Raw genomic sequence first — 25,740 nt, forward strand, 5'->3', positions numbered from 1 at the left:
TGTGAAAACCTTAAAATTGGGGGTGGGGAGAATAAAACAAAAAAACCTTTTAGGAAAAGATCCAGAACAAACAACTTCTGTAAGCTTTTCTCTGAAGCTTTATAAGTTCTGTGTAAAAATGGCCAGTGTCATTTCCTTTAAGATGATGTACTGTTCATCCAAAGAACAAAGCATTTCCTGAGTCTGTGGAGAGTACATAGGACCGGTTTCTAAGTGTTTGTTGTGAGTGCTCAAGAATCTGGGAGATATCTGGGGGTTGTGGGGCAGGCAGAAAATCAAACACTAAAGGTTAAAAGCAAACACTAAATAGAAATTTTATATTAAGTTATGAAGTGGTTAATAACAGAACTCTGCAAGTCATTGATCGATTTCAATGTTTAGATAGGTAAACACGAAGCCTTATTTACATTAAGATGACAAGTTTGAATATACTCATAAGGAGTATATTCATTGTCATAAGCTATGAGATGTCTAAACCCAGCCCCACTTCTTTCTGATGACAACCCAGAGGCTCCCATTCATGACAGTCCAGCCCTGCTAGACCTTAGCCAGCCTACTCACCCTGGCCTGCAAGAACCACATGGCCATGTGTGGATGTCAGCCTCTACAGGGACGGGAGCTGTGTGGTACAGAATGGAAACTGTGTGGCAAGAGCAGGTGTGACTACCCAGGACAAATTTTACCCCAGGGTACCTCCTCAGCCATTATACCACCTTACCTAACAACTGAGAATGACTTCAAACTAAACCAATGTTTCCATTAGTTACCACTAAGGGGGGGATGAACTATCTAACCCAGTCCTGGCCTCTGGCCACCTGGAGTTAAAGCACACCTCTTGCTGGTTCCTCATTGCCCCAGTTGTCTGCTTAATTGGTCAGAAGCTAGCCTCGCTGCCAATTAAGCTTTGCTGACTTTCAAAACCCAGCTCAACTTCCCTTCCTGGTTGAGAGAATCTTTTTGGAAATAGCCAGCTCTAGGCCCACTGTCTTCAATAAAAGACCCTCAAGTTTCTCTGTACATGGCACTCCTCTGTTTTGACTCATGGGGATACAAGAAGAACTGAAGAAGCCTCAAAAAAGGAGCCTGTGTGTTCCCAGAGGCTGAAGTTGTTGTCTTGTTCTTCACAGGATAGAAACAGGGATGCACTCTACAGTGTCTGGCTGAGATCACCAGAGAGAAAGCATCAAGGAGATAGAAGGTTGGGCCTTCCAGGGAGATTTGAGCTATGATCACAGCTAGGTCTGTTTAACTCTAGGCTCTGGGGTTTGCATCAAAAACAGTGTTCTGGGGACTGGTGGCTCAAGCCTGTAATTCTGGCTTCTCAGAAGGATGTGATCTGAAGATCACAGTTCAAAACAGCAAAGGGCTGCTTCCTAAAAACACAAATGAAACAAACCCAGCCTCCTACCACCTCCAATCTCAACTGCAGTTGAGAAATCAGTGGTCACGGCTACGATCATCAAACTCTGGGATTTATCCAATAGATTCACCGATTTACAACAATGTTAAGTGTTTTATTTGGTACATAGTTGTAAATAGTTGTGGCCTACTCTGTAAACAGCATATCCATCAGTACAAACCCCCAATTTTTTCTATTATCTGTATTGGTATGTATAATTATTGGTAACCAGAGTTCCCCCATACACTAGAGAACAAGAACTGTTGAGTCCATCTACCCAACTGTCCCATCATAACTGCTCACCATACTCTTTCCTCAAAAGAGTAGGAGATAAATCTGAAAAGTCAAGATAAACTAAACTGAACTTGTTGGATGCTGGCGGTTCACACCTGTAATCATAGCTACTCAGGAGGCTGAGATCTAAGGATCAAGGTTCAAAGCTAGCCCAGGCAGGAAAGTCCATGAGATTCTTATTTCCTATTAAACCCATCAGAAAACTGGAAGTGGCACTGTGGTAGAGAGCTAGCCTTGAGCTGAAGAGCTCAGGGACAAAACCAGGTCCAAGCCCAGAGTTCAAGCCCCATGACCAACCAAAAAATAAATAAACCCTCCAAAGCCCCCCAAAACTTAACTGAACTTGATAGGCTTGAAGTTTTAGTTGTTGTTTGGTTTTGTAGTTATTTGGGATTAATTAGAATTGTATTCTTGAAAACTATAGACTTAAACTATCATCTGTGCTTCCAGAGGAAAAAATGATAGTGCCAGTCCCAACGTTTTTTTGCCAGTCCCAACTTTTTTTTTTTGCCAGTCCCAGTGCTTAAACTTAGGGCTTGGGAAAACTGGAAGTGGTGCTGTGGCTCAAAGTAGAGAACTATCCTTGAGAGAAAAGAGCTCAGGAACCATGGCCAGGCCCAGAGTTCAAGCCCCACCAACCACCACCAACAACGAAAACAATGTTCCTCTCTTCTATTAATAACCCAACATTATCTTATCTCACTTTTCTCCACCTATTCCCAAACTCATCTACCACCTCTGACCATCTTTCTACCGAGGAGTAAGAGCAGTAATAACAAGAAGTAGAAATTAAAAGTCTTTTGTTGTGTAACAAGCATGATAATGGAAGCTTTATTGAGCGTAACGAAAGTGTTATTGGAATCTATCAAAACAGACACATTGTAAAACCTTTAGGAACTCTAGGCTCACTACATTGAAATTTCTGATTCTGATGTGAAAGGCCAATTTGGTTTTGCCCAGGTATCTAGAAGTTGGCCAGGTTCTTGTGCTGTACCAGGCATTCAGATCTCAGTTTGGGACATTCCTGGGTACTCATGAACACCTTCTTCTTTGCCTTTCACAGCATCCTTTGGGCAAACAGTTTCTTTTTGTCACATTTTACATGAGGCTCTGTGATATTCCTTTGCTTTTTTCTTAAAGATTTCTGGCATCACAGCAATCTTTTACTTCTCTTGGGCATTCTTCTTGTTTCCAGGAACAAAAGAGGACTGTAGTTTAAAATATTTAAAACAGATGAATTAACTCTGAACTTTAAACCCTTTTGTGTGTGTGTATGTGTGTATCTGTATGTGTATGAGTGTGTGAGATAGAGAGTCAGAGAGAGAGAGAGAGAGAGAGAGAGAGAGAGAGAGAGAGAGAGAGAGAGAGAGAGATTCTAAAAGAGTATTGAAGCTGTGAGTGGGAAATTAACATTGAACCCTTCCTAGATCAGGACTCATGAAATCTGATATTTCAAAGAATAAGAAAATCAAAGACTCAATCACATTAAGTGAAGTAATCCAGACCCAAAGGAATCTATAGGCTCAATGGTTTCCCTCATTTGTAATAATTAGTACACATCTAGGACTCTCCTAGCAGATGATTACAATAGTGTAAAACCTAGGTACCTGAAGTCATATAGGATGAGACTAAATGAAAGGATCTCTAGGATATGGAAACAAGAGATTTATCTTGTGTGATTGTTGTTCTTAATGTACTATTTATCTTTTCTTTTTTGTCCTTTGGTTAATCTCATATTGTTACTGTATCTGACTTCGTTGTCTGGTATATTATATATATGTTTATTTGTTTATTTGAAATAGGAAAGGGAAGAGGGAAAACAAGATGACTGGGAGGGGGTGGAGAGAGGGAAATGGAAACAAAAACAAAAGAAGGGGTATCAATGTGTGAGAAGTAATGCACCTACTAACTGATGAATGTAACTGTAACCCTTCTACACATTATCCCAACAATAAAAGAATATCAAAGACTCAAAGTCAAAAGTCAAATTCCACACAGCATAATCATGCATACATGATATCCGTTAGATTCTATGTAAACATTCTATGATTTGTATACCATTAAAAATCAGCAAAAACCTACTTGCCTCCAACTATGTAAATTATTTTCCCCTACATCTTGCTTGGGTCAATGTATTCATTTTTCATACTCAATCATCATTTTCTTGAAAAATAATTCTGTAATCTTTCTGCTAAGTGCTAAGGAGAATATTCCACATTTGTGCTAAGCCTAACAATGGGGAAGTAGAAAGCTTTTGTGTGCTCCTCATTTGTGCCAGATGAGTCCAGTAAATGACTGTGTATCATGAATACCTGGAGCCTCGTTTGTTTTTTTTTAGATGAAAAACTCTGAAACAAAACAAAACAAACACTATCCAGCTAGGATATCATGAATTATATATTAAAACATGTTTGGGCATCTTTCATTTTTTTCCTTCTATAAGCCCATTTGGGCAGGAGCTGAACAGGAAGATGTGGCTGAATTTCATTTTTAACCCAGACCTGTGTGACTTCTCTGTGTGTTCAAACATCTAGAGTGTCCCATCAGAGCTCTGAGCCAAGGCTCACTGATGTAAATGGCTAAACAGCTGGGTCACATGACATTTTTGTCTATGTGTTCCAATAAATATTTTGCTTCTGTAATTTTTAATCTTGGTCTAGAAATATTCAAACAGTGGATAAATAGCAAAACTGTCATCAATGTACTCTCACACACTCAGCAGTGACTGGCATGTGTCACAGTTTGCACATTTCCAGGGGTGCACACACGGGGACTTACCGGGTCTGTATCACAAGGTGGGATGAAATGGTTACATGACACCTATAGATGAGAGGAGGACAGTAAGCGCAGAATCTGAATAGGAGAAACAAATAGATAATTTAAGCTTGCCATCCCTAACATAGAAGTTATTTATTACTACTCACTTAACCATCAGGCATTCTAGTGATGGTATGACAGAATTTAAAGACAAAGAATAGAGCTCACAAGTGTGGCACAGGAAGTTGGAAATAGAGTATGGTAAAATTCACTTATTTCCTTAAAATTCAATGGAAATATATCATCACTTCCAAAAGAATGAGAATAATAAATGTTATTTAGGAGAACTTGTTCTTGTCAAGAACATTGTAATTATGAAATTTTGTAGTTGGATGCCATAGCTCACTCCTGCAATCCTACTTACTCAGGAGGCTGAGATCTCAGGATTGCAGTTCAAAGCCACCTGGGCACTAAAGTTTGTGAGTTGTTCATTTCCAATTAGCCACCAGAAAACTGGAAGTAGCACTGTGACTCGGGGATATGGCAGTAGCCTTGAGCTAAAGAGCTCAGGGACTATGCCCAGGCCTAGATATCAAGTCCCACAACTGACAACAACAAAAAATGTTGGTCAACAAATGACACAATTTTATCCATGAAACAAAGTTCAGTTTTTAAGTTTACAGGTCTATAAAATTCTCTGCTGACATTGTAAGCATATGAGTTCAAGAGTGGATGGTAAGCTTGAGATGGTGCAGGACAATCAGGTTCTGTGAGGTGAAGTCACGCAGGTAGTAAGCATGGTCAGTGATGTGTCTAGACAGCAGTGTTCATTTCCAAACCAATTCAGATGCAGCTTCCCCAGAAAGTTAAAATGCCAATTTCCATATCCTTATGGAGGCAAGTTACACAAAACATATCTTTTCTCACTGTACCTTTGTGCTTATATTAGTACTCTTCAAAAGAGTTAAAACACAGAATCAAAACAAGTACCTGTTCATCAAGGAGCACACGCATAAATACAATATGTGGCCAAAACAGAAAATCATTCAGCTATAAAGAATGAAGTAATATCATTTGCAGGAAAATAGAAGTAGAGCTTATCATGTTAAGCCAAATATACCAGACTGAGAGAATCAAATGTCACTGGTTCTCTCTATCTTGTAAATCTAGACTTTAAAGATGAATAACAGGAATGTACAAGAGGAACTTTTGGGGGAAGGGACAGCAGTGGGGAGTGAGGACATGACAGAAGAAGGTATGGGACATGTATGAAATGCTCTTAAGTATACTATTTGATAACTATGAATGAAACCAGAACAACTGTTGAAATTATTCTGAGAGTGGAGAGCACAGGTATGGAGGATATTGGAAGCACCACTGTAAACAACAAAGACATACCAACAACAACAACAAAATAACTGTAGAGATTCAGCATGAGAGCTTGAAGTTTTAAAAAATGCCCAGATCTCCAATTCTATTATGAACACTGAATGGTAGCAATATTAACTGAACACAAAGCAGTCAAACAAGTCAGGATTTCAAAAACTGAAGAACAATCATTCAAATACTGCAAGCCAGTGGAACATATTGAAATGCAACTGACCCTGCTCAGGTACTGGTCCAGGCTCTCAACTGAAGTGTATGCATTTGAGGAAGAAGTCACATGGTTTTCTCGAGGAGGGAAACTTCCCTTCAATTCTGCATCACGTGGAAGGTTTTCCATAGAACAGCCCTCGCTGCTAGGCCTTGTGACAGGAGTATGGGCAAGAGACTGAGAGTGTGCAATCACCAAGGAAATTCCTTCAATGGCCTCCTTCATGCTGTCCACAGTCCTGTGAAGTTTGCCAAGGACAAATACCAGCATTTCGTTAGTCAATAAAGAACGCCTAAGGAACAATTTCCTTTTAGCAAATCAACTTAAAAGTTTCTAGATAATATTCCCAAGAACTAGAAAACATTCAGTCTCATCATCTATGTATATACTATGAGCGGAAACGAGCATTTGTCACTGAGTTATAATTCAGTCACAACCTCTGGGACGAATAAGAGCTGAATGCAGGATCAGAAACCATTTTAAAAGCTCTTGAGCAGTTTCTTCCTTTTATCTATCTTCAATGAGGCCTGACAGGACTTGCCCCTTCTGTCTTCCACTTGCCTTCATACTCAACAAGGAAATATTTTAACCCCTTCTTCATTTCTCCTTTCACTGCAGTAGAGAAACACCAAAGGCATTTTTTTCCATTTTCCCAAGATTAAATGATTATTTAAAAAGCATGCCACACTGTATAGAAATCAACATTCTCTCCCATAATTCTGTGCATCTGGGACTATAGAAATGTCACTGTCCCTGCCTCACATCTTCAAATTAACATTCTCAGGTCATAATAATAAGAGTTCCCACAGGAGACCTTCCAGAAAAACAAGCTATTTCCTTGGCTCATATTTCCCTGTTTTTGCAGCATGTATCAGCAATCTATCCAGGAAGTATACAGTGGGGAATAAGGAGGGGCTCCACCAGCAAGCCTGCAGTTGTTGACAGCCATAAGATTAGATACAAGCATAAAGGGATAGGTCAACATACGGCAAAGTATGCTGTGACAGCTTGGGAATCACTTTTCATTTCATTCATGGTAAAAACCCCACTGTCCAGTACATAGGTGTTCACGAGGTAGGCCAGGGAGTTACAGAACCCCAGAGAAATGATGTCACCTAGGCAGTGAGGAATGAGACCCGAAAAGAATCCCAGCAAGCCCTCTTCCCGAAAGATAGTTATTATGGAGTCACAAAGTCCACAGTATTTGGATTCTCTGCCAATGGATTGTATCATACATCTCAGAGTGATCACGTGGAGGGGATGTGTAATGAGGGTAGCAGCACAATGAGCCATCATCTCTCGAGTTGTCTCTTTGATAACTTGGTCAAAGGAACATGAGGCTTCTCTACGGAAACTTCCAGTTCCTGTGTCTACGGACCACAGTTCCAAGGGCTCCCGAACACAGTCTTGGAGTTAAGCCTGTGAACAAGCCATGCTTCCCGTCGATGCTTGCAATGTGCTGAGCATAACAAAAGAGACCAGGAAGCTGACGTACTTGCTGCCCAAAAATATTTTGTCCTATGGTTGGAAGAAGAGGCACATATCCCACCCAGATGAGCGACACTAAAGGCATTTTATCTCCAGCCTCCCTCAAGTGGCCACACACAAAAATGCAGCCGCTGAATTGACCAATTCCAGTCTTAGTTTAAAAGACTAACCCTAGTGTCTGTCACCTTGGAGTTAAAAGTATTTTAACTCCATCCCCATGAGAAATAATTAGGGTAGAATCTTGCAAAAAAAAAAAACAGTTGTATTCAGCATTTCTACTTATATCAAATCTGCAAAGGAATTTTACAACAACATATCTTTCTTAATTACTAACATTGAATATGTAGCAGATAATTTAAGAGAATAAATTCATCATATAAGAGAGTTAAGTGGGAAAATCCATATAAAGAAAATAATAGTACCCATTTTTGAGTAACATTTTACAAGTTAATTTACTAACAATTATATTCCAAAGTCATAGTACTTATGTCTCATAGCCTACTAATGTCATCAACCATTTCTCTAGAGACACAGTCACTGACCTTGGATTATGTTCTGTCATTCTCAGTTTATTACTTACTTGCTGAGTTCATATTGTTGAGTCTCTCTGTGGGTTATTCTCTCTACACAGAACTCCTTGGAATGTTGAATCTCTATTTTGTGCATCTCTTGTCCTTGTTTTAGTTGAGAAACTTGAGATTCGAACATTTTAAGCCTGCATTCAATCTGATTTTCCATTAAATTTTCTGAACCCTTTTGAACATGCCCTTGGCTCTAAACCAAATTAAAACACATATTTAAGCATTACAGCATTGGCCATGCAAAGCCCAGAACTTCATGAAAACAGCTACTGTAACAATGATTTCAATGGCTCACTTCTGTAAGCCCAGACAATCAGGAGGCTGAGTTCTGAGGAGCATGCGTGGAAAACCATCCCAAGCAGAGGAATCGTCTGGCTTTGCTCATCACTTCCACTTACAAACAGTGGCCACACCTTTCCCTTGTGCGTCTGGCCACTCCTATTGAACTTGCAGCAATCTCTGACATTTGGTCCCTCCCCTTCCAGTTTCCACAGCCTTTCAAGGCTAAACTCATTTCCCTCATGTACATTTCCAGCCCTTACCTATTTAAGGAGATCATTTATACTTCTATGGTATTTGTTCCTGCCATTGTACTTGTAGACAAACCTACAAAATCCTTTACATGCCGAGGTCCCTTCTGTAGATGGTGTCACATGTTGCTTGTTCATTCTAACTCACGTTGCTGTGAGCAGTGATTTTCTGGTCTCGTGTGTAGGAGGACAAACTTCCTGAAGATGCTGAATATCATTCTTTGTCTGGCTTTCACCCACAATCCCTGACTTTTTTATAGGACTTGCACCTCTTCTGTTTGGTGAGCAGTTTTCTAGAGACCTATTTTTGCCATGGTCTTGTTCTAAAGCTTCTTTCAGACATATATTCAACCGCATTATTTGCAGGGTTGGATATCTAGAGCCTATTCTTGATTGGTTTTTCCATGTTAACCCAGTGCCTGTGAAATAAATTCACCCAGAATCCCTGGCTAATGGGCTCTGACATGAGCACCTCTGGAGGAGGTAGGGATACAGCTGGATAGATCTCAGATTGAACTTTTGAATCTTAGAAGAGATCAAAGTGGCTAATAAACCTAGGCCACATGTCTACTTCACATCTCTGGGAATTACCAAAAACAAATCCCTTATTATTTTTGAACATGACTAGTAGAACTACACGTTTTATAACTTTCAATTCCTTAATACACTTCTCTAAGAACCTGATGTATCTGATGTAACCTGGCAGTCTCTTTCATGGAGGACACTTTTTTATTCTTTTTTCCTTTCTTCGTTCTTTTTTTGTTGGTCACGGGACGTGAACTCTGGGCTTGGGCGGTGTCCCTGAGCTCTTCCGCTCAAGGCTATGGCACACTTCCAGCTTTCTAGTGGTTAGTTGGAGATAAGAATCTCACAGACTTTTGTGCCAGGGCTGGCTTTGAACCTTGATCGAGTAGCTAGGATTACAAGAGTAAGCCCTCAGTGCCTGGTTTGGAGGACCTTTTATCAGTGTATTTTCCTGTCCTGTGTATCAAAGTATGCCACTTAAATGGTACTAATTCATAGGTTTTAGTGTTTCTTCAGCCTTCAGAGAGATCAGTCATCACAAATGTCTACATGTATAATGGAACTGCATGCAAACAGCTACTATATCCAGAATCAGTTCCTGGAGACAACTACCTCACTACTCGCATCGAGTCCTCCCCATGCCATCTTGTGTTCTTGATCATTACAGGAGCAAGCATGGGTGACGTGAGACACTTTCTCCTGCTAAATTCTTATGTAGCTTTCAGTTCTCTCCATACATCGGCATCTTGAATGATTCAAAAATTTCTACTGAGATGAGCTGTTTAAGAAAGACCTGGAAAGTCTGATGAACCAAGTGAAATAGTTTCTTCATTTTTTAGTTTTTAATATTCAGTTTTAATTGTTATTAGAAAGGGGAAGTACAGAATGCTTGGCATTACATAAGTCAGGTAATGAGTACATTTCTTCTTGGACAATGTCACTCCTTCCCGTTCCCACCCACAACTTGTACAACTCATTTTCAACATACAATCTACTGAGTGCCACTGCTACAGTTGTTCACTCTTTGTTCCCCATCTTTATGTTCTCCTTTACCCCCACAAAGACAGATAAATCAACAGACAAAAAAAGGAAACAAAAACAACAACAAAGAATAAAACCTGGGAATACTTTTTAAGCAACAGTGCTTAAACAATGCTAAGTAGCTGAGATTTTAGACATGAGATTATGAACATGATTATGAGCATGTCCAGTTTGTTTTGCGATAGGGAAATGTTAATTCCCTATGCACCCACAGCCACCTACAGAAGCTGCCCTCACTTTGGCTCCCATGGGCTGAGTTCATGTAGGTATGTAGCATCATGCTCAGCTAGGTTTTCTTTTCAGATGCCAGAGAGAAAAACATTCTAGAGGGAAAAGTGTTCCCTAGGGACATACCATGCATTCTTCATGAGGAATTCAGATTACAAATGATTCCTCTGCAAAATATCACTGAAATATTAGATTATAAAGACAAACTCAGGACTCTAGTACAAGTTTGTTTTTTACTTAAATTTCTTGTAATATCAAAAACTGTATGTTGTAAATGTACTAAACTACGGGGGGGGGTCAGGAGATCTGGAAGGAACAACTTGTGAGAAAATGAAGGAGAGAGTAACACTGTTCAAAAACAAATGTATTCATCACCTGATTTATGTAACTGTAACTCATCTGTACATCATCTTTACAATAAATTTATTTTTTTTAATTTAAAAATACTCTCTGATACTGATATTACACCAATTTCTAGATGGCAAAATTTAACCATTGATAAAATTAAGTGAGCATAAAAGATTCATTTACAATGATCTAGTTTCCTTGGCATCTTATTACAAACTTCATCAACTTTTTTGAATTCAAGTGCCATCAAGTCAACACAACAGCTGTAAAGGGGAAGAAGCACCAATGTGAATACAAGAAATACGGCACCAGTGGCTCATGCCTGTAATCCTAGCTACTCAGGAGGCTGAGATCTTAGGAACAAGGTTCAGAGCCAGCCTTGGCACAAAAGTCCTGTGAGACTCTTATCTCCAATTAACCAGTAAAAAAACGGAATTGGCACTATGGCTCAAAGGGTAGAGCTGTAGCTTTGAGCTGGATATGGACGGTGGCCAGGCCCAGAGTTCAAGCCCCACAACCGATGAGAAAAGAAATACGGCCATCAATAACCTTTGTCAAATTGACTTAAACATTCCTTACTCTGACAATGGAAAAAGAAGTCTTTCTCTTTAGTGTGGTAGACTTTGGGAAGAGACTCACCAAAGGAGAGCTTGCCAGTTTTGCCCTTTGTCTTTTCAGCTTTTGTTGAAGTCTTTCAATTTTCTTTGTTTTCTTTTCTATGGTAGCTTTCAATAGGAAATTTTGAAGTACAAGCCTACAAGGCAGGTTTTAAAATAATTATTTCCACATATCCAGTTTTAAATGTTTCATATAATTTTAAACAAGGTTCTAAATAAATGATTATAGAAATTCTGAAATGCCTCAAAAGATTTTAGTAATCATACTTTTGTTTCATATAAAATGTGCAAAATTAGGATTAACTTGAGATGTTATACACATATCATGTTTCTCTTCTTGTTCTGTTGTGGATCCTATAAAAGCCCCCATTTAGCCAACCATCTTCCCAACCACTGAACTACTTCCCAAACCCCTGGATATGCATTTTAGGAACTCAGAATGCAGGTTCCTTAGCTTCACACAGATGTATGTAATTTATGCTGCTTCAATTTATACTTTTGCATTTCATCTTCCATTTCCTTTGCCTTTGGTACAGCTTCTGTGCATCCTTCCTTCTTTCCTTCTTGCAACTAAAAGAAATGAGAAACATTTTAGCAACATTCTGGTGCAGTTTTGTACACCAACTGTTTTTGTGCTGGCATGTTTCAAGCATTGTGAGACCCCTTCATCCCCATGCTGTTCTGGTCCACTTTAGGGCTCATACTGTGTACTTCGCTAAGGCAGTTTCAAGGAATTCACATGGTCCACAGAGCCTACAATTATACTGGCTAGCCTTGTACAGACATAATTATGACCCTGTTCTAGAACTTTTGTAGTCTAAAAATGTTTTGAGTGTGTATTAGAACAATGGGTTTCTTTGCACATATTTCATGTTAATCACGTCTCCTATTAGCTTCTCCTGTTACTCTCTACATGATCCCAGTCCTCCTCCTTCTCCTTTCTCTTCTTACTCAAACATTATTTTTAAGCTTTGTTTTTTTATCAGACATTCTAATTGGCAAAATGGGGAAGTGTTTGTGGAAAACATTTATATTTGGAATTTAAAGCACTAACACATTGTATAGAATATGAAACTTTCACATATACAAATATGCAGAACTAGGCTACGCTTGGGATGGAATAGCATGTTATTCTGTAATAAATGGGTTCTGCATCTCAGAGTGTGGGTGGTAGCATGTTCATAGTTTGCACAGTGCCTGCCTCTGAACCACCCTCCTCAGCTAATTAGAATGTGTTATCATGCAAGGTAATGCCCGTGTCTTCAATTCTCCATTGGTGCCATGAAAATCAGAACAGTATAGAATTCACTGGCTGTGGAAATGTTAAGCTAGGAAACATCCAGAAAGGGCCAGTAGCAGAGAGATCTGTCTGCATTTGCATATGATCACATTTTATATTCTGATAACATGCCATCCTTTAGGAAGTGGCATGTGGGTGGGAGAAGTCTTCAGGAGACCAATCCTTCTTCACAGCAGTAACAGTGACAGAAAGTGGAGAGCACAAGGTTTCAGAATCAATCCCCATGGCTAAAGCAAGTATCTACAGGTGCCATAGGCAGCAGTGGTTTTAAGCATAGGAAGCAAGAGATAGATGTCTTGTTCTCAGTGCTATTCAGGGGGTCATGATCATGCAGCAGAAAGCACAATGGCACTTCTCCATTGGATGGCTAGTAATGGAGCTGACAATCAGAGGCAGGGGAAAGCCATGCACCTGAAATGCTGAACTCTACTCTAAAGTCAAGATTCCCCTCAAAGCAATTCATTCTAAGACAGGGCTCATGACGGGCAACTTTAGCAAGCACTCAGATACAAAGGTGCAAAGTAAAATGGGACCTAGCAGAAAATGGAGAGGCAGTACTTTTTTTTTGGCAGTTCTTTCTGTAGGTGAGATGATATGGTAATATCTAGTAAAGGAAACAAGCTCTCTATTTACCACTGTGAGAAAACCATGAGCATTTATTTAAAAAGCTATCTTAGTACAGTTACAGTATAGGTACTCTATACTACTTTATGTGGTTTTGATATATAATTGCTTAAGAGTTATTGCTTAAAAACTTTGGTATGTCAATTTTTTGAGAATAAATAATTCCATTAGTAACAATTCCTTAATAATGACAACTGTTCAGTAAAAGTATGTTTTTTTGTCAGTTGTGGGACTTGAACTCTAGGCCTGGGTGTTGTCCCTGAGCTCTTTGGCTCAAGGCTACTCTCCTACCTCTGGACCTGGGCTCTGTCCCTGAGCTCTTCAGCTCAAGACTACTGCCCTACCCCTTGAACCACAGTGCCATATCCGGTTTTCTGGTGGTTAATTGGAGATAATAGTCTCATGGTCTTTAGTTCCCAGGCTGAGTTTAAATTGCAATCCTCAGATCTCAGCCTCCTGAGTAGGATTACAGGTGTGAGCCACCCAGCTAACATAAATATTCTTTTAAAAAGAAATCCAATAGCATAATGTAGATATTTTATCAACTACTTATAGATTTTATGTATGCTTAACATTTCAGGCCTTTTATTCTAGGTGTAAAATGAGAGAAAAATTAATGTGATATATTTGCAATTCAGGGGAAATTCATAAATCATTTCTTTACAAGTTATCTTGAAATACTGAACCAAATGAATATGGAGTCGGGGATGAGAATGAGGTTTTGTGGAAGGGACTCAGCTTGAGGGTTTGTTGTGACATATCACTGTTCCCAAAAGCTCTCTGACTGAAATAGGAGGTTATGTGAGGTAGAGGCTGGCTCTTCTCAAAGGAAGGAAATGACTTTTACAGTAGGCTTTCATCCCAGCTCCCTGTTCTCTTATCTACAAGTGAAGGAAGAAATTAACGTCCACATCCACACATCAAAACTTAGAATATAGGTGGCTGATTTCAAGAATTTTGATACAAAAGATAAAATACCCATTTTCTTCTTGGAAAATATTTACAAATTTCTCTTTTCTCTTTGGATTTTTTTTTGAGCTTTGAACTTGGGGCCTGAGCACTGTCTCTGAGCTCTTTTGCTCAAGGTTGGCACTCTACACTTTGAGCCACAACTCCATTTCTAGTTTTGAGTCATTAATTAGAGATGAGTCTAATGGGGACTTTTCTGTCAGGCTGACGTTAAACTACGATCCTCAAATCTCAGTCTTCTGAGTAGCTAAGATTTCAGCCATGAGCCACTTGTGCCTGGCTGTCTTTGGATTTTGGCAATAGTGGTATTTTGAACATAGCCTGTGACTTGCTGGGCAAGGGAACCCTGGATGGCTCTCCCCCTCCCCCTTCTCCCCAAAAAACCTCTTGTTTTGCTGAGGCCACTGGGAATGTCATCCTGTCATTGTTGCACTATACCTCATGTGATGAGACCAACAATTGCATACACACATGCAATTCCATAACACACCGAGCTGGTTCTTAAAATGTGTCCATCTGCACAATCATACAATATTTGGAAATGACTAAAGGGAATACCTCAGAATTCAGTTTTTGTTGCTCCATTTGTATCTCCTTGGGCAGGCAAAGACAATTTGATGAGATTTCAGTTTCTAGTCTTCTGTCTTTTGCTAGTTTGGAAAGTTCCCTCTTGATTTCTTTTTGTTCTTCTGAAAGCTAGAAATACATTTTCTTAATTTTTTGGTGTCATACTATAACTGGGAGGAGCAGATCTTAAATTTAAAACAATGCTTATTTTAATTCACCATTTTGTTGCTTGTAATGTGGCTCAAATTCAAAGCCTCTTGATTGCTAGGTAATTGCTCAACCATTTGAGCCACATCTCTACTTTTAAGCTATTTTGGTTTTTTTTTGGGTGGGGGGCACGGCTGGGGCCATGATATTCCTACTGATATTTCCTATGTTGCTTACATTAAAGGAAAGCTTCACCAGGCCCCAGTTATTTCCTGGGATTGGGGCTTCCTGATTTTTACCAGGCTGTGTTTATTCATCTCTGCCTTCTGACTAGCAGAAATTACAAGTATTAACCTGCGCATCTGAAAATTTAAGGTCCTTTATCCAATATATTTTACATAGACTTTAATTTCTCCTATGACAAAATGTTGACAACAATCAAAAACAATTCTTTAATACGGTCAGAGATGAGATTCTACTGTGAAACATAATCACCTTACAAAATATTTGACTAGTGTAATTATACTTTCAAAGCTTTAACATTAAAATACCTATATTAATATTTATTCCAGTGATTAAAATCAATATGCCTTCTACTCCTTCCTTTAGAACATATACACTGAAGGAGGGAAATATAAGTCTAAGTGAAATGAACTCCAGGATATGGAAAAAAGAGATAAGTCCTTGTGGTTGATGCCTTTAATGTATTATGTGAAGCTATTTCTTTACTCTGCTTTTTTATTTTTATTGTTCTATTTTTTTCTTTTTTCCCTTATTGTTTATCACCTGTTGTTGCTATATCTGACTTTGGTACCTGATGTATTATACATATATTTATTTATTTATTTGAATCAGGGAAGGAAAGGGGAAAAGCAAGATGCTGAGACAAAGGCCAAAGGATGAAGCAGTGTAAAAGGAATATTCACAAGAAAATACGTTGCAAATGAACTTTACAACTTGGGATGTGGTGGAGGTATGGGAAGTGGGAGAAAAACATGGGAAGAGGGAAAATGTTCAAGAGGTAATGTACTCACTACCTTACAAATCTAACCACAACTTCTCTATACATCACCCTGATAATAAAATAAAAAAGAAAGAAAGAACATAGAAAGCGAGGGTCTGCCACAGGAGCTCACACTAGGTATGTAAGAGGTAGACTTTGGAAGGAGGTGTAGGAGGCAATGTGATGAGTCTCCCTTATCACCCAGCAAGCCAGGCATGTTGGAATGTACTCGAGATCCCAGTACATGATGGGCGAGGATAAGAAGGACCATAGTCTGTGGCCATCTCTGTGCAAAATGGATACCAAGAGAAAAGCAACTAAATCACAAAAAGGACTGGCAGCTAGGCACTGGTGGATCGTGCCTGCAATCTTAGCAATTCATGTAGATGAGACCTGAAGATTATAGGTCAAAGCCAGCCATAGCATAGAAGTCTGTGAGATATTTCTCTCCAATTACACACACCACACACACACACACACACACACACACACACACACACACACACACACACACACACACACCTCACCAGAGATGGAGCTGTGGCTCAGTGATAAGGTGCTAGATTTGAGCAAAAAGATCAGGGACAGTGAATAGGCTTTGAGTTCAAGCCTCAGGACAATCACGCAAAGAACAAAAGAAAGGATTGGTAATGTGACTGAAGCAGTGGAGTACTTGTCCAACAAATTCGAACTCTAAATTCAATTTCAGTTGCTCAAAAAAAGAGGGGAGGAGCCAGGAGTTTGGCCTAGTGGTAGAGTGCTTGCCTAGCATCCACAAAGACCTAGGTTCAATTCCTCGGTACCACATACATAGAAGAAAGCCAGAAGTAGTGCTGTAGCTCAAGTGGTAGAGTGCTAGCTTTAAGAAAACCCAAGGACAGTGCTCAGTCCCTGAGCTCAAGCCCAGGATTAGCAAAAAAAAAAAAAAAAAAAAAAAAAGGAAGAAGGGAAAAGGAAGGGAAGAAGAAGAAAGGAGGGAAAGTAAGGAGAGGGGAGCAGAGGATGAAAAAGGAAAGAAAGAAAAAAGAAAGAAGGAAAGAAGGAAGGAAAGAAGGAAGGGATAATATATACTAAACATATGTTAGATGTTAAGAATTAGTCCCAATTATTTGTTTTAAATATCATTATTTCTAGAAGGAGACACACTGTGTCCTGCCTAAGTGAAACAATAACAAATCACATACAGAGCTTTGGTCAAACACAGGCCAGGCATACAAAGGTGGACCCACAGGATAGCAAGTCTACTGATGAAGCAGGTGTGTTAAGTGTGTGGAAGTGCATCCTTCTGATGGTTTTGCAGTGATGAAATTGCCTAATTATGCAGTTCCTTGTGCAGGTGCCTGCTCAATATACTAAATCAAAGGGATACAAAAATAATATTGGCAATGGAATAAATGAAATAAACATAGCAATTGGATGTCTGTAGCAGATTTATTTACCTGAATCAAGGCATTTCGTAAAGTCTCTAATTCCATATCACATGCACAAGGTTGCTGATTGCCTTCTTTATTATCTTGTCTTTCCTTGTTTTGTTCAGATGAGCAATGTGCATTCGTCTTCTTGTCATCTAGTCTTAAGACATGAATACAGTTGTAAAATTTCTTTTGTTAGAAAATGTAAAGCTCATTGGCCGATATCTCTTCACATGTTACCATAACAACACTTTTATGATCCCTTCCTTTCTAGCCTTCTGTAGTATGTCACTTAAATCTCTTCCAAAAGCTACCACAGTAGAAAAGGAACAATGAAAGATAATTCTGTTACTTAGGAAGCTACTTTTACTAGCATAAAATATGAAAATGAAACTCTAATGTTATTCATAAGAGATGAAAGTCATTTTTATATAATCCTACTGTTCTCTCAACTAAACTAGGTAACACAATGTAGCTAATAAGTTTTAAGGTTAATGTGCACAAATGTGCATACATTTTCTACAAAAAAGTTTTATCTTTATACAATCTTTCCAATAATTCAAAGAATGACTTGCAGTGTAAGGTAGCCCCTTAAGATATTTTCACACAACATGTATCTACCCAGTACCAGAACCCCAAGCCAAGCTAAGTTTTCTAATATCTGCAACCACACTTCCATGTTTCCTTTATGTAACAGTGTCTCTGATTAATATCAGTATGAATAGTAGGAACAACTTAAATGATAAACTTAAATAATACAATAGTTACTAAAATAAAACAGTAACTTTTTTAGCATAGATTAATTTTTATATATGCATATATAATAGGGATAGTAGATAAAATAATTAAAGAACTCTTTTTTTTGCCACTCCTGGGGCTTGAAATCAGGGTCTGGGCACTGTCCTTGGGCTTTTTCCTCAAGGCTAGCCCTCTACCTCTCAAGCAACAGCACCACTTCTGGTTTTTCTATATATATGGCACCGAGGAATCAAACCTAGGGCTTCCTGCATGCTAGACAAGTACTCTACCACTAAGTCACACTCCCGCCCACCCCAAAGAACCACTTTCTAATCAACTTTTTCTTTCATTGTTGTTGAGTGAGAATAAGTGACTGCTCATGTCAGCCTCAGAGAAACAGAAGAATCTAACACAGTTGAAGCACTGGATTTAACCCCCAGAACCAGCTGTAGAAAAATAAATATATAATTTTTAAAAACATTTTACTGAGTAGAAATGACAATTGTATATTGTAAGGAACTGTGAAAAATAGAAACATTCTATGAGTATTTTTGAAATACTGATCAAAGTCTTTATCTACTCATATTTTACACAGGTAGACATATTTGTTACACATAACATTTATTGAAAGTAAATAATTAGAAATATATAAAATTACTTATATGAAGAATATTCTTCATCAGCATCAGTTTTAATGAAAAAAATTAGGATTCAAAAAGTTTGCAGGCTGGGAGTGTGGCCTAGAGGTAGAGTATGGAAGTGGCCTAGCATGGAAGAAATCTTGGGTTTGATTTCACAGTTCCAAATGCACAGAAAAAATGTTGGAAGTGGTGCTGAGTGCTAGCCCTGAGAAAGTTCAGTGACAATGTCCAGGCCGAATTCAAGCTACAGGACTGGAAAAAAAAGTTTTTGCAATATACTGAGATGTCTGTTCTACCTTGTTTACATCATTAAAATTGAGGTTCAGCAAATATTCCTGGAGCAGGGAGTTTGGCCTAGTGGTAGAGTGCTTGCCTAGCATGCATGAACACCTGGGTTTGATTCCTCGGTGCCATATACATAGAAAAGCCAGAAGTGGTACTGTCGCTTGAGAGGTAGAGGGTAGCCTTGAGGAAAAAGCCCAAGGACAGTGTCCAGGCTCTGAATTCAAGCCCCAGGACTGGCAATAAAAATATTCCTTTAATTACTTCATGTATCAATGGTAAATAACTCATCAAAAAATATCAAGCACCACAAAACAAAACCCTGAAGAAAGTGAGAGGGAAGTCAGTCACAGCAAAAGTTCTTTTCTGTATGTATTTAAATGGAGCTCAAATGTTTCCACACAAGTAGATACATACCTCCAATGACAAAATTCTCTTGCCTGTTCTTCTTCACACTGTAACTGTGATAATACTTTGCTTTCTGCTCGCTTCTTTTCCTGGCATTTCAATATATTTTCCAAACATATTCTTATATGTATTTTACGCTGTCTTTTTTTAAGTTGTGAAGATATTTTATATGAGTGAATTGCATCCTGGGTCTGAAATAGCTGACCTGAAAGAAAACAGAAAAAATTCTTTGGGCACATAAAGGACCAGATGTACCCATAATCTCTCATTCTCACTCTGGACACTCTACCCCATATGAAACCACTGTACAAAGCTCTGCAGGATACATCCCTGTTCTGGGTTAGCTTAGAGCCTAGGGCAGTGGAAAGACAGAAAAATGACCACTGTCGATTAACTAGATGCATTTTCTCCTTGTTCTAGGAATTTATTAGGTACAGGAGTACTTTCCAGAAGAAAATAGCTACACTGATAATTAAACACTAAAAAGGAGACAGGAAGAGAGACTATGAGCTGATATTTATCCAATCTACAATAGTTATTGATGCTTCATGGCAGTCTGTTTCTACCTAAGATGGAGTAAACTGTGTTGAGCTATGCTTCTGCCTGAAGCCAATCCAAAAATATTCAAGCAAACCACACTAAAGCACTTTGAAGACAACATATTTGAGAGAATGGAGTCAGTGAATGCACTGCTAAACTATTGCAGAGGGGTGTCCTTGAGAGACAGTGAAGAAAATATTCCCAGTGCCCAGGCCCTTCTGTGAGAGGGGTACAGACCAAGGCACAGAAAGAAGAGAGCTAGGTGGTGCATACTCCAGGTTCTAAAGATGCAGTGGTGAGGAAAACAGGCTGATGGAAGCGAGGAGGATGAGTGTCACGTGACAGCGCACTGGAGAGTTCAGAGAGGAACAAGGGGAATTCAGGAGAGCTACACAGGACCCCCTTGCATATGTAGCAGAGCAGTGGATCACGTGTGTTCAGAAAGGGGCCTGGCATTGAGGAATAAAACACATGAAGAGATGACAGGAAACTACCTATTGTTCACACACTGCCAGGAACTGCTGTCTTTATAGAACAGAGGACATCAGAAAGGCCTTGCTTCAACAGGGCAGAATTAACCCTCAATAAATCTTGTCCTGAAATATCTTAACAATTTATGAAACCAAGACAGAAAGAACCAACTTTATCTGAAAGTGACTTGCTTCCAAAAATAGGGCTCAAGAAATCAAGTTGTACATTACAGAAATCATACAGAAGGTTGATGAGCATAACTAATCATGTATTAACCACCGTGATTACTCTGTAGTTTTCTCAGTAGTCCCAACTGATATATTTTATTCTGCACTTGGGAGAACTTAATAAAAGAAAGAAATCATATGCTGATAGATCTGGATGCTGAAGCTCAACCCTATAATCCTAGATACTCAGGAGGCTCACAGGATCAGGGTGGGCAAGTAAATAAATACAGGAGGCCCTTATCTTCAGTTAGTTAGCAAACCCCCAGAGGGTTGAGCCTAGACTCTAGTGGTACAGAACCAACCAAAAGCAAAATGCCAAGCATTTGAGCCTCAGACTTCCAGACTTTCTGCACATGTGCGTACACACGTGTACACACACACACACACACACAGACACACACACACACACACACACACAGAGTGATCATATTAAGAGCTTAAAAAATAAAGCCAAAAATGTATCCTCTCGAAAATGAAAGCTGTTAGAGTAACGGTGATCTGAACTCTTCAGGATGAGCTGTGGAAAGACAATTCACCAGAGATGATACACAAATAGAATTGGCCCTAGCAGGATAGCAACCATCAGCATGCATCTGTGATGCAATGAAAGGACTTGGATATGCAGCAGGGCAGAGACCAGCTAAAATGCTAAAACTCACAACCAATGTCACATTACAGTGTACTTGTAAAAACAGAGAAAAGGAAACCAGTAATGTTGATGTTAATAGCTAATGGCAATGAGAATTTACATAACTTTTGGAAATTTCCTTACTTTTATCTTTCCTTTCTGCCACTCACCTCCTCCCCACTTGTTTTGACACAGGGCCTCACTAAGTAGTTCCAGCTGGTCTGAAACTTTAAATCCAGTCTTAGCCAGAGATGCACTGGGATTACAAATACATGTTGCTGGGGCCAGGAGTTTGGCCTAGTGGTAGAGTGCTTGACTTGCATGCATGAAGACCCAGGTTCAATTCCTCGGTACCACATACATAGAAAAAAGCTGGAAGTGGTGCTGAGGCTCAAGTGGTAGAGCTCTAGCCTTGAGAAAGTCCAAAGACAGTGCTCAGGCCCTGAGCTCAAGCCCAGGACTGGCCAAAAAACAAAACAAAACAAATACATGTCACCCTGCCTGGCTTTTGGAAAGCTCCCAATAAAGTCACATAAAGGAGCATGAAGAGATTTTGTGAGTGATGTTTATTTGCTCCTTTAGTGGCCATGAATAAACATATATGGAATACATTAGTGAAAAAATAAACTGTAAATTTCATATCATGTGTAGTTCATCAGGCATTAGTAACACCTAAAAAATCAAAAGAAAACTAAATGCTCTACTGCAAGAATACCCCTGTATGGATATGGGAAGGTACATGAGAAATCTAGAGAAATCTGTAGCAATGAGAAACAGTAGCTGGCTTTTGAACCAAGGCTTGAAAAGATCTGGTAGGCACTAAATATGGGATTAGCATTTACAGAGCTGACTAGGGTCTCCTAAGTTGGGGTGAAAGTGAAAGGTACCTAAAGTTCCTGTAGTATTGTAGGTGTGACCCTCCGTGAGAATGGGAGAGCATAGAGGAGAAGCACAGTGAAAAGACAGGAGGGATTTTCCACTGAGAGCGATGCAGTGGGAATCATCTCTCCATGGCAAAGTGTGTAGCCCTCATTCTACTTTAACCTGAGGCATATTTGTGACACTAATGCAAGAATAACACATTGGTATTGTATAACAGTGATAAGCAGCGCTAGTGTAAGTAATCTAAAAGACCTTAGAAGCCAGGTGCCGATGACTCACAACAACTGTATTCTAAGCTATCTGAGTTCTGAGGATTTGGGTTAAAGGCCAGTCAAGGCAGGAAGTTCCATAATGGTCTCATCTCAGAAAAAGAGTAATGGGGCTGGGGCTCAAGTAGTAGAGCCCTAGCCTTGAGCAAAAGAAGCTCAGAGACAGTACCCAAGCTGGGGTTCAAGTCCCAGGACTGGTTAAAAAAGGACCTTACAGGTATTCAGTGGCCTTACCTTCACCTTCCATTCTGTGTTGTTTACTTTGCATAGAGAAATGCTCATAATGAGGCAATGTAGACTCTTCTGGGACTGATTCAGACGACTTAGAGAAGACATTAGTGCCACCTGTTCCATTGATTTGGTCTGTGGTCTATAAAGTAAGTAACAGTATTTCAAAATGTGTATGTGTTTCTGAAAATAATTCTAATGCCATATATCGAATATGCAAATATGGTAATTATTCATCTTTTTATATTTGCACTAAAGATCCTTCTGAAATGAACTCATTTCATGTAAGGTTAGAGGAAAAATCAAGAATCAAATATATAAGATAAAGATAAAAATATACTATTTTAAGTATGAATACTAGCTATTATTTAATTACGTTTTCAATATTAAGGGTAAAGGACCCTGTTATTTGCAGTGCCTATTTCTTTCTGATTTGCATGTGAAACAACTGTTGTTGCTGCTGTGGTTGTCGTCAGGTCATTGATCATGTCATTCAAGCGTGTGACTATAGAAAAACCCAGGAGATGCACAGAACTATGGCTGGTGGGAGTATTTCAGCAAGCAACTAACTCATAAACATAGACAGCAACCGTGAATATCCCATGAGCTTTGGAGGATAGGGTATCAAATACATAATTTTAAAAGTACTACTATTTTCACTGGGATAGAATTAAATATAAAAACACTTTCCAGGAGAATAGCTTACATCTCAAAAGATGATATTTGTATAATAAAGAGAGATCCTAATACTGAATTAAGCAAAAGAAAAGGTAATGTCAGCTGGGCTCTAATGGCTCACAACTGTAATCCTAACTACTCAGGAGGCTGAGGTCAAAGAATCACAGTTTGAAATAGCTTAGGCAGCAAAGTCTGTGAGACTCTTTCTCCAATGAACCACTAAAAAATCCAGAAATAGAGCCTGGCTCCAGTGGGAGACTGCTAGTCTGGAGCAAAAAAAAAAATACCCTCAGGGCAGGGGCCCTGAGATCACAACTCAGGATTAACATCAAAAGAAAAAAGAAGAGTATTGTCCTAGATACACAAAGACAGAAGTACAGAACCTATATATTAAGGAAAAGCTTTCAGTGAGAAGAAAGCAGTAAATCACAGAGAGCTCAATGGAAATTTTGTTCTTTACATTAGATTTAAATACTGAAAGTTTTATCACAATATACAACTCTTCCCTATGAGGAAAAATTATAATAAGTTTTAAGAATGAAAGCAATAGGACAGTTTTTGTTTCTTTGGTTTTCAGATTCAGCTGGTTCCAACCTTTACACTGAGGGCCCCTCTTACTCTTGTTCAGCTTTCTAGACCACTTGGGGACTCTACCCCACGAGGTACACTGCCTGCCTCCTTTTTGGCTACTTATTGTTGACCAGGAGTCTCCCAGACTGTTGTGGGGGTTGGCTTTGAACCTGGACCTTCCAATTCCCAGCCTCTGTATCTGGTAAGAAGCTATTTCTTAAATGTGAAAAATGTGTCTTGTCTTTCTGCCATCATTCCTTTCTTATTCATTGTAACAATGTAGATGCCAGGATAATGAGTATCTTACTATCAACTGCTCAATCTATGACTGTAAGGATAAAATGGTGAACCTAGGCATTCTCTGCTCTGTCTCCCTGGATAATATATCCTAGACATTCATTTGTCTGATACAATGTCATATTAGGGAACTCATTATCCGAATATAGAATTTTCTTCCTAATGGCTTCCATTTCCGCAAGCAAGAAAAATGAAATCCTTTTTAACATCTTCACTGGAAGGGATTCTAGAGATGAAAATTCTTTGCTGACAGATTCCTTTTCTCTCATGTAAATATTCATCCTGTTTGTTTCCTGACTATCTCTCCAAAGGTAATTATTCAGAAAGGGAAATGGATTCAGTGTCTAACACATAACAATTTTTAATGTGCTATAAAAAAACCAAGCCCTACGTTCCTGTAGGATGCATTGGCTAATGGTTTCCTTCAACTTGGTAATCTCTACGTCATTCATATGTGTATAACCACGGCAGATTACCCAATATCAACATATGCTAAGTTATCATTAAATCCATGTATAAATTTTTAGTTATATTTTCTGATTCCATTCATTAAAATAAAAAATTCTGGGCCGGGAGTTTGTCCTAGTGGTAGAGTGCTTGCCTAGCATGCACAAAGACCCGGGTTCGATTCCTCGGTACCACATACATAGAAAAAAGGCCAGAAGTGGTGCTGAGGCTAAAGTGGTAGAGCGTTAGCCTTGAGAAAGTCCAAGGACAGTGCTCAAGCCCTGAGCTCAAGCCCAGGACTGGCAAAAAAAAATTTGTTTGTGTTGTAATATTATAAACCCTTCCTTGTTAGTCATCTCCTTCAGTTGCAATAATGTCTCAATATTCATACTTAGTAAAATAACTCTAGAGCACTTGTTATTTTGAACTATTGATTGTTTAGAGTAGTCTGTGAGGTAAATAAATTCCTTTGGTTATATTATTGAATAAATAAAATACACTTGCAGGAGAAGATAGAATGTAAATGATGAACATACCAAAGGCTGTTTATGTTCCCTGCCCTCACAACTCTCTTGCTCTTCTGCTGCAATAGACTGAGAGTCATGGCCTGCTGAGAAAACCATATTTTTCACCAGTCATCTACTGAAGTCAGATAAATGATAGTAAAAGAAAGAAGTCTATTCTTAAATTAGACATAACAAAAGTTTATCCTCAAGTGTTCAAAGTAACCCTGAGCAAAATACTTTTATTTCTCCCTTCAGGAATTACTTTAATGACCCAGATTTTCATCAATTGAATATATACTGAATATCATCTGAGAGGAAGACATGGAAACATTTCTGTGATTAATTTATTTGATACAAGTGAACCAACACAAGAGGCTAAAAACAAAATGTAAAAAAAAATAATAAAAAAGAGCAAATTCAAAGTGCATATTCTTTTATTTTTATTTTTATTTTATTGTCAGGGTAATGTATAGGGGGTTATAGTTACACTTGTCAGGTAGTGGG

At 38.9% G+C, this 25,740-nt stretch overlaps 2 protein-coding genes and 1 pseudogene across 3 annotated transcripts; all 3 read right to left on the bottom strand.

Annotated features, from left to right (window-relative positions):
- Nucleotides 1–2,489: 2,489 nt before the first annotated feature.
- LOC150039213 (uncharacterized) lies at nucleotides 2,490–9,857 on the bottom strand. Of its 2 annotated transcripts, none has more exons than XM_090327945.1 (4): nucleotides 9,781–9,857; nucleotides 6,054–6,282; nucleotides 4,472–4,513; nucleotides 2,490–2,901 (listed from the first exon to the last, which is right to left on the bottom strand). In XM_090327945.1, the coding sequence occupies exons 1-4, from the start codon at nucleotides 9,843–9,845 to the stop codon at nucleotides 2,857–2,859; spliced, it is 381 nt and encodes a 126-aa protein (XP_090184071.1). In that variant the 5' UTR covers nucleotides 9,846–9,857; the 3' UTR covers nucleotides 2,490–2,856. The 2 variants fall into 2 exon arrangements, with proteins under 2 accessions (XP_090184071.1, XP_090184073.1); XM_090327947.1 differs by having other exon boundaries at nucleotides 2,495–2,901; nucleotides 4,472–4,546; nucleotides 9,781–9,846.
- On the bottom strand, nucleotides 6,669–7,664 carry LOC150039214 (mitochondrial carrier homolog 2 pseudogene; annotated as a pseudogene).
- Nucleotides 9,858–9,873: 16 nt separating the features above from the next.
- Nucleotides 9,874–25,353, bottom strand: LOC150039215 (uncharacterized). Its single transcript, XM_090327940.1, has 8 exons — nucleotides 25,267–25,353; nucleotides 22,745–22,880; nucleotides 19,503–19,698; nucleotides 17,452–17,584; nucleotides 14,854–14,991; nucleotides 11,899–11,972; nucleotides 11,425–11,539; nucleotides 9,874–9,970 (listed from the first exon to the last, which is right to left on the bottom strand). The coding sequence occupies exons 1-8, from the start codon at nucleotides 25,351–25,353 to the stop codon at nucleotides 9,890–9,892; spliced, it is 960 nt and encodes a 319-aa protein (XP_090184066.1). The 3' UTR covers nucleotides 9,874–9,889.
- Between the last annotated feature and the right edge of the window lie 387 nt (nucleotides 25,354–25,740).

This window comes from Megascapheus bottae, unplaced genomic scaffold (genome assembly GCF_031878675.1).
Source record: "Megascapheus bottae isolate mThoBot1 unplaced genomic scaffold, mThoBot2.hap1 HAP1_SCAFFOLD_77, whole genome shotgun sequence".
Classification (NCBI taxonomy): domain Eukaryota; kingdom Metazoa; phylum Chordata; class Mammalia; order Rodentia; family Geomyidae; genus Megascapheus; species Megascapheus bottae.

Excerpts from the sequence above, each read along its gene's own strand:
- LOC150039215 (XM_090327940.1), bottom strand. The coding sequence starts at position 25,353 with ATGGTTTTCTCAGCAGGCCATGACTCTCAGTCTATTGCAGCAGAAGAG. Across the intron at positions 14,992-17,451 it reads TACGAAATGCCTTGATTCAG|CTTTCAGAAGAACAAAAAGA; the intron begins GTAAATAAATCT and ends ATGTATTTCTAG. Across the intron at positions 11,973-14,853 it reads AACAAAAACTGAATTCTGAG|TTGCAAGAAGGAAAGAAGGA; the intron begins GTATTCCCTTTA and ends CATTTCTTTTAG.
- LOC150039213 (XM_090327945.1), bottom strand. The coding sequence starts at position 9,845 with ATGCTTGCTCCTGTAATGATCAAGAACACAAGATGGCATGGGGAGGAC. Across the intron at positions 6,283-9,780 it reads GACTCGATGCGAGTAGTGAG|GACTGTGGACAGCATGAAGG; the intron begins GTAGTTGTCTCC and ends CAAACTTCACAG. Across the intron at positions 4,514-6,053 it reads TGGACCAGTACCTGAGCAGG|GTGTCATGTAACCATTTCAT; the intron begins GTCAGTTGCATT and ends TCTCATCTATAG.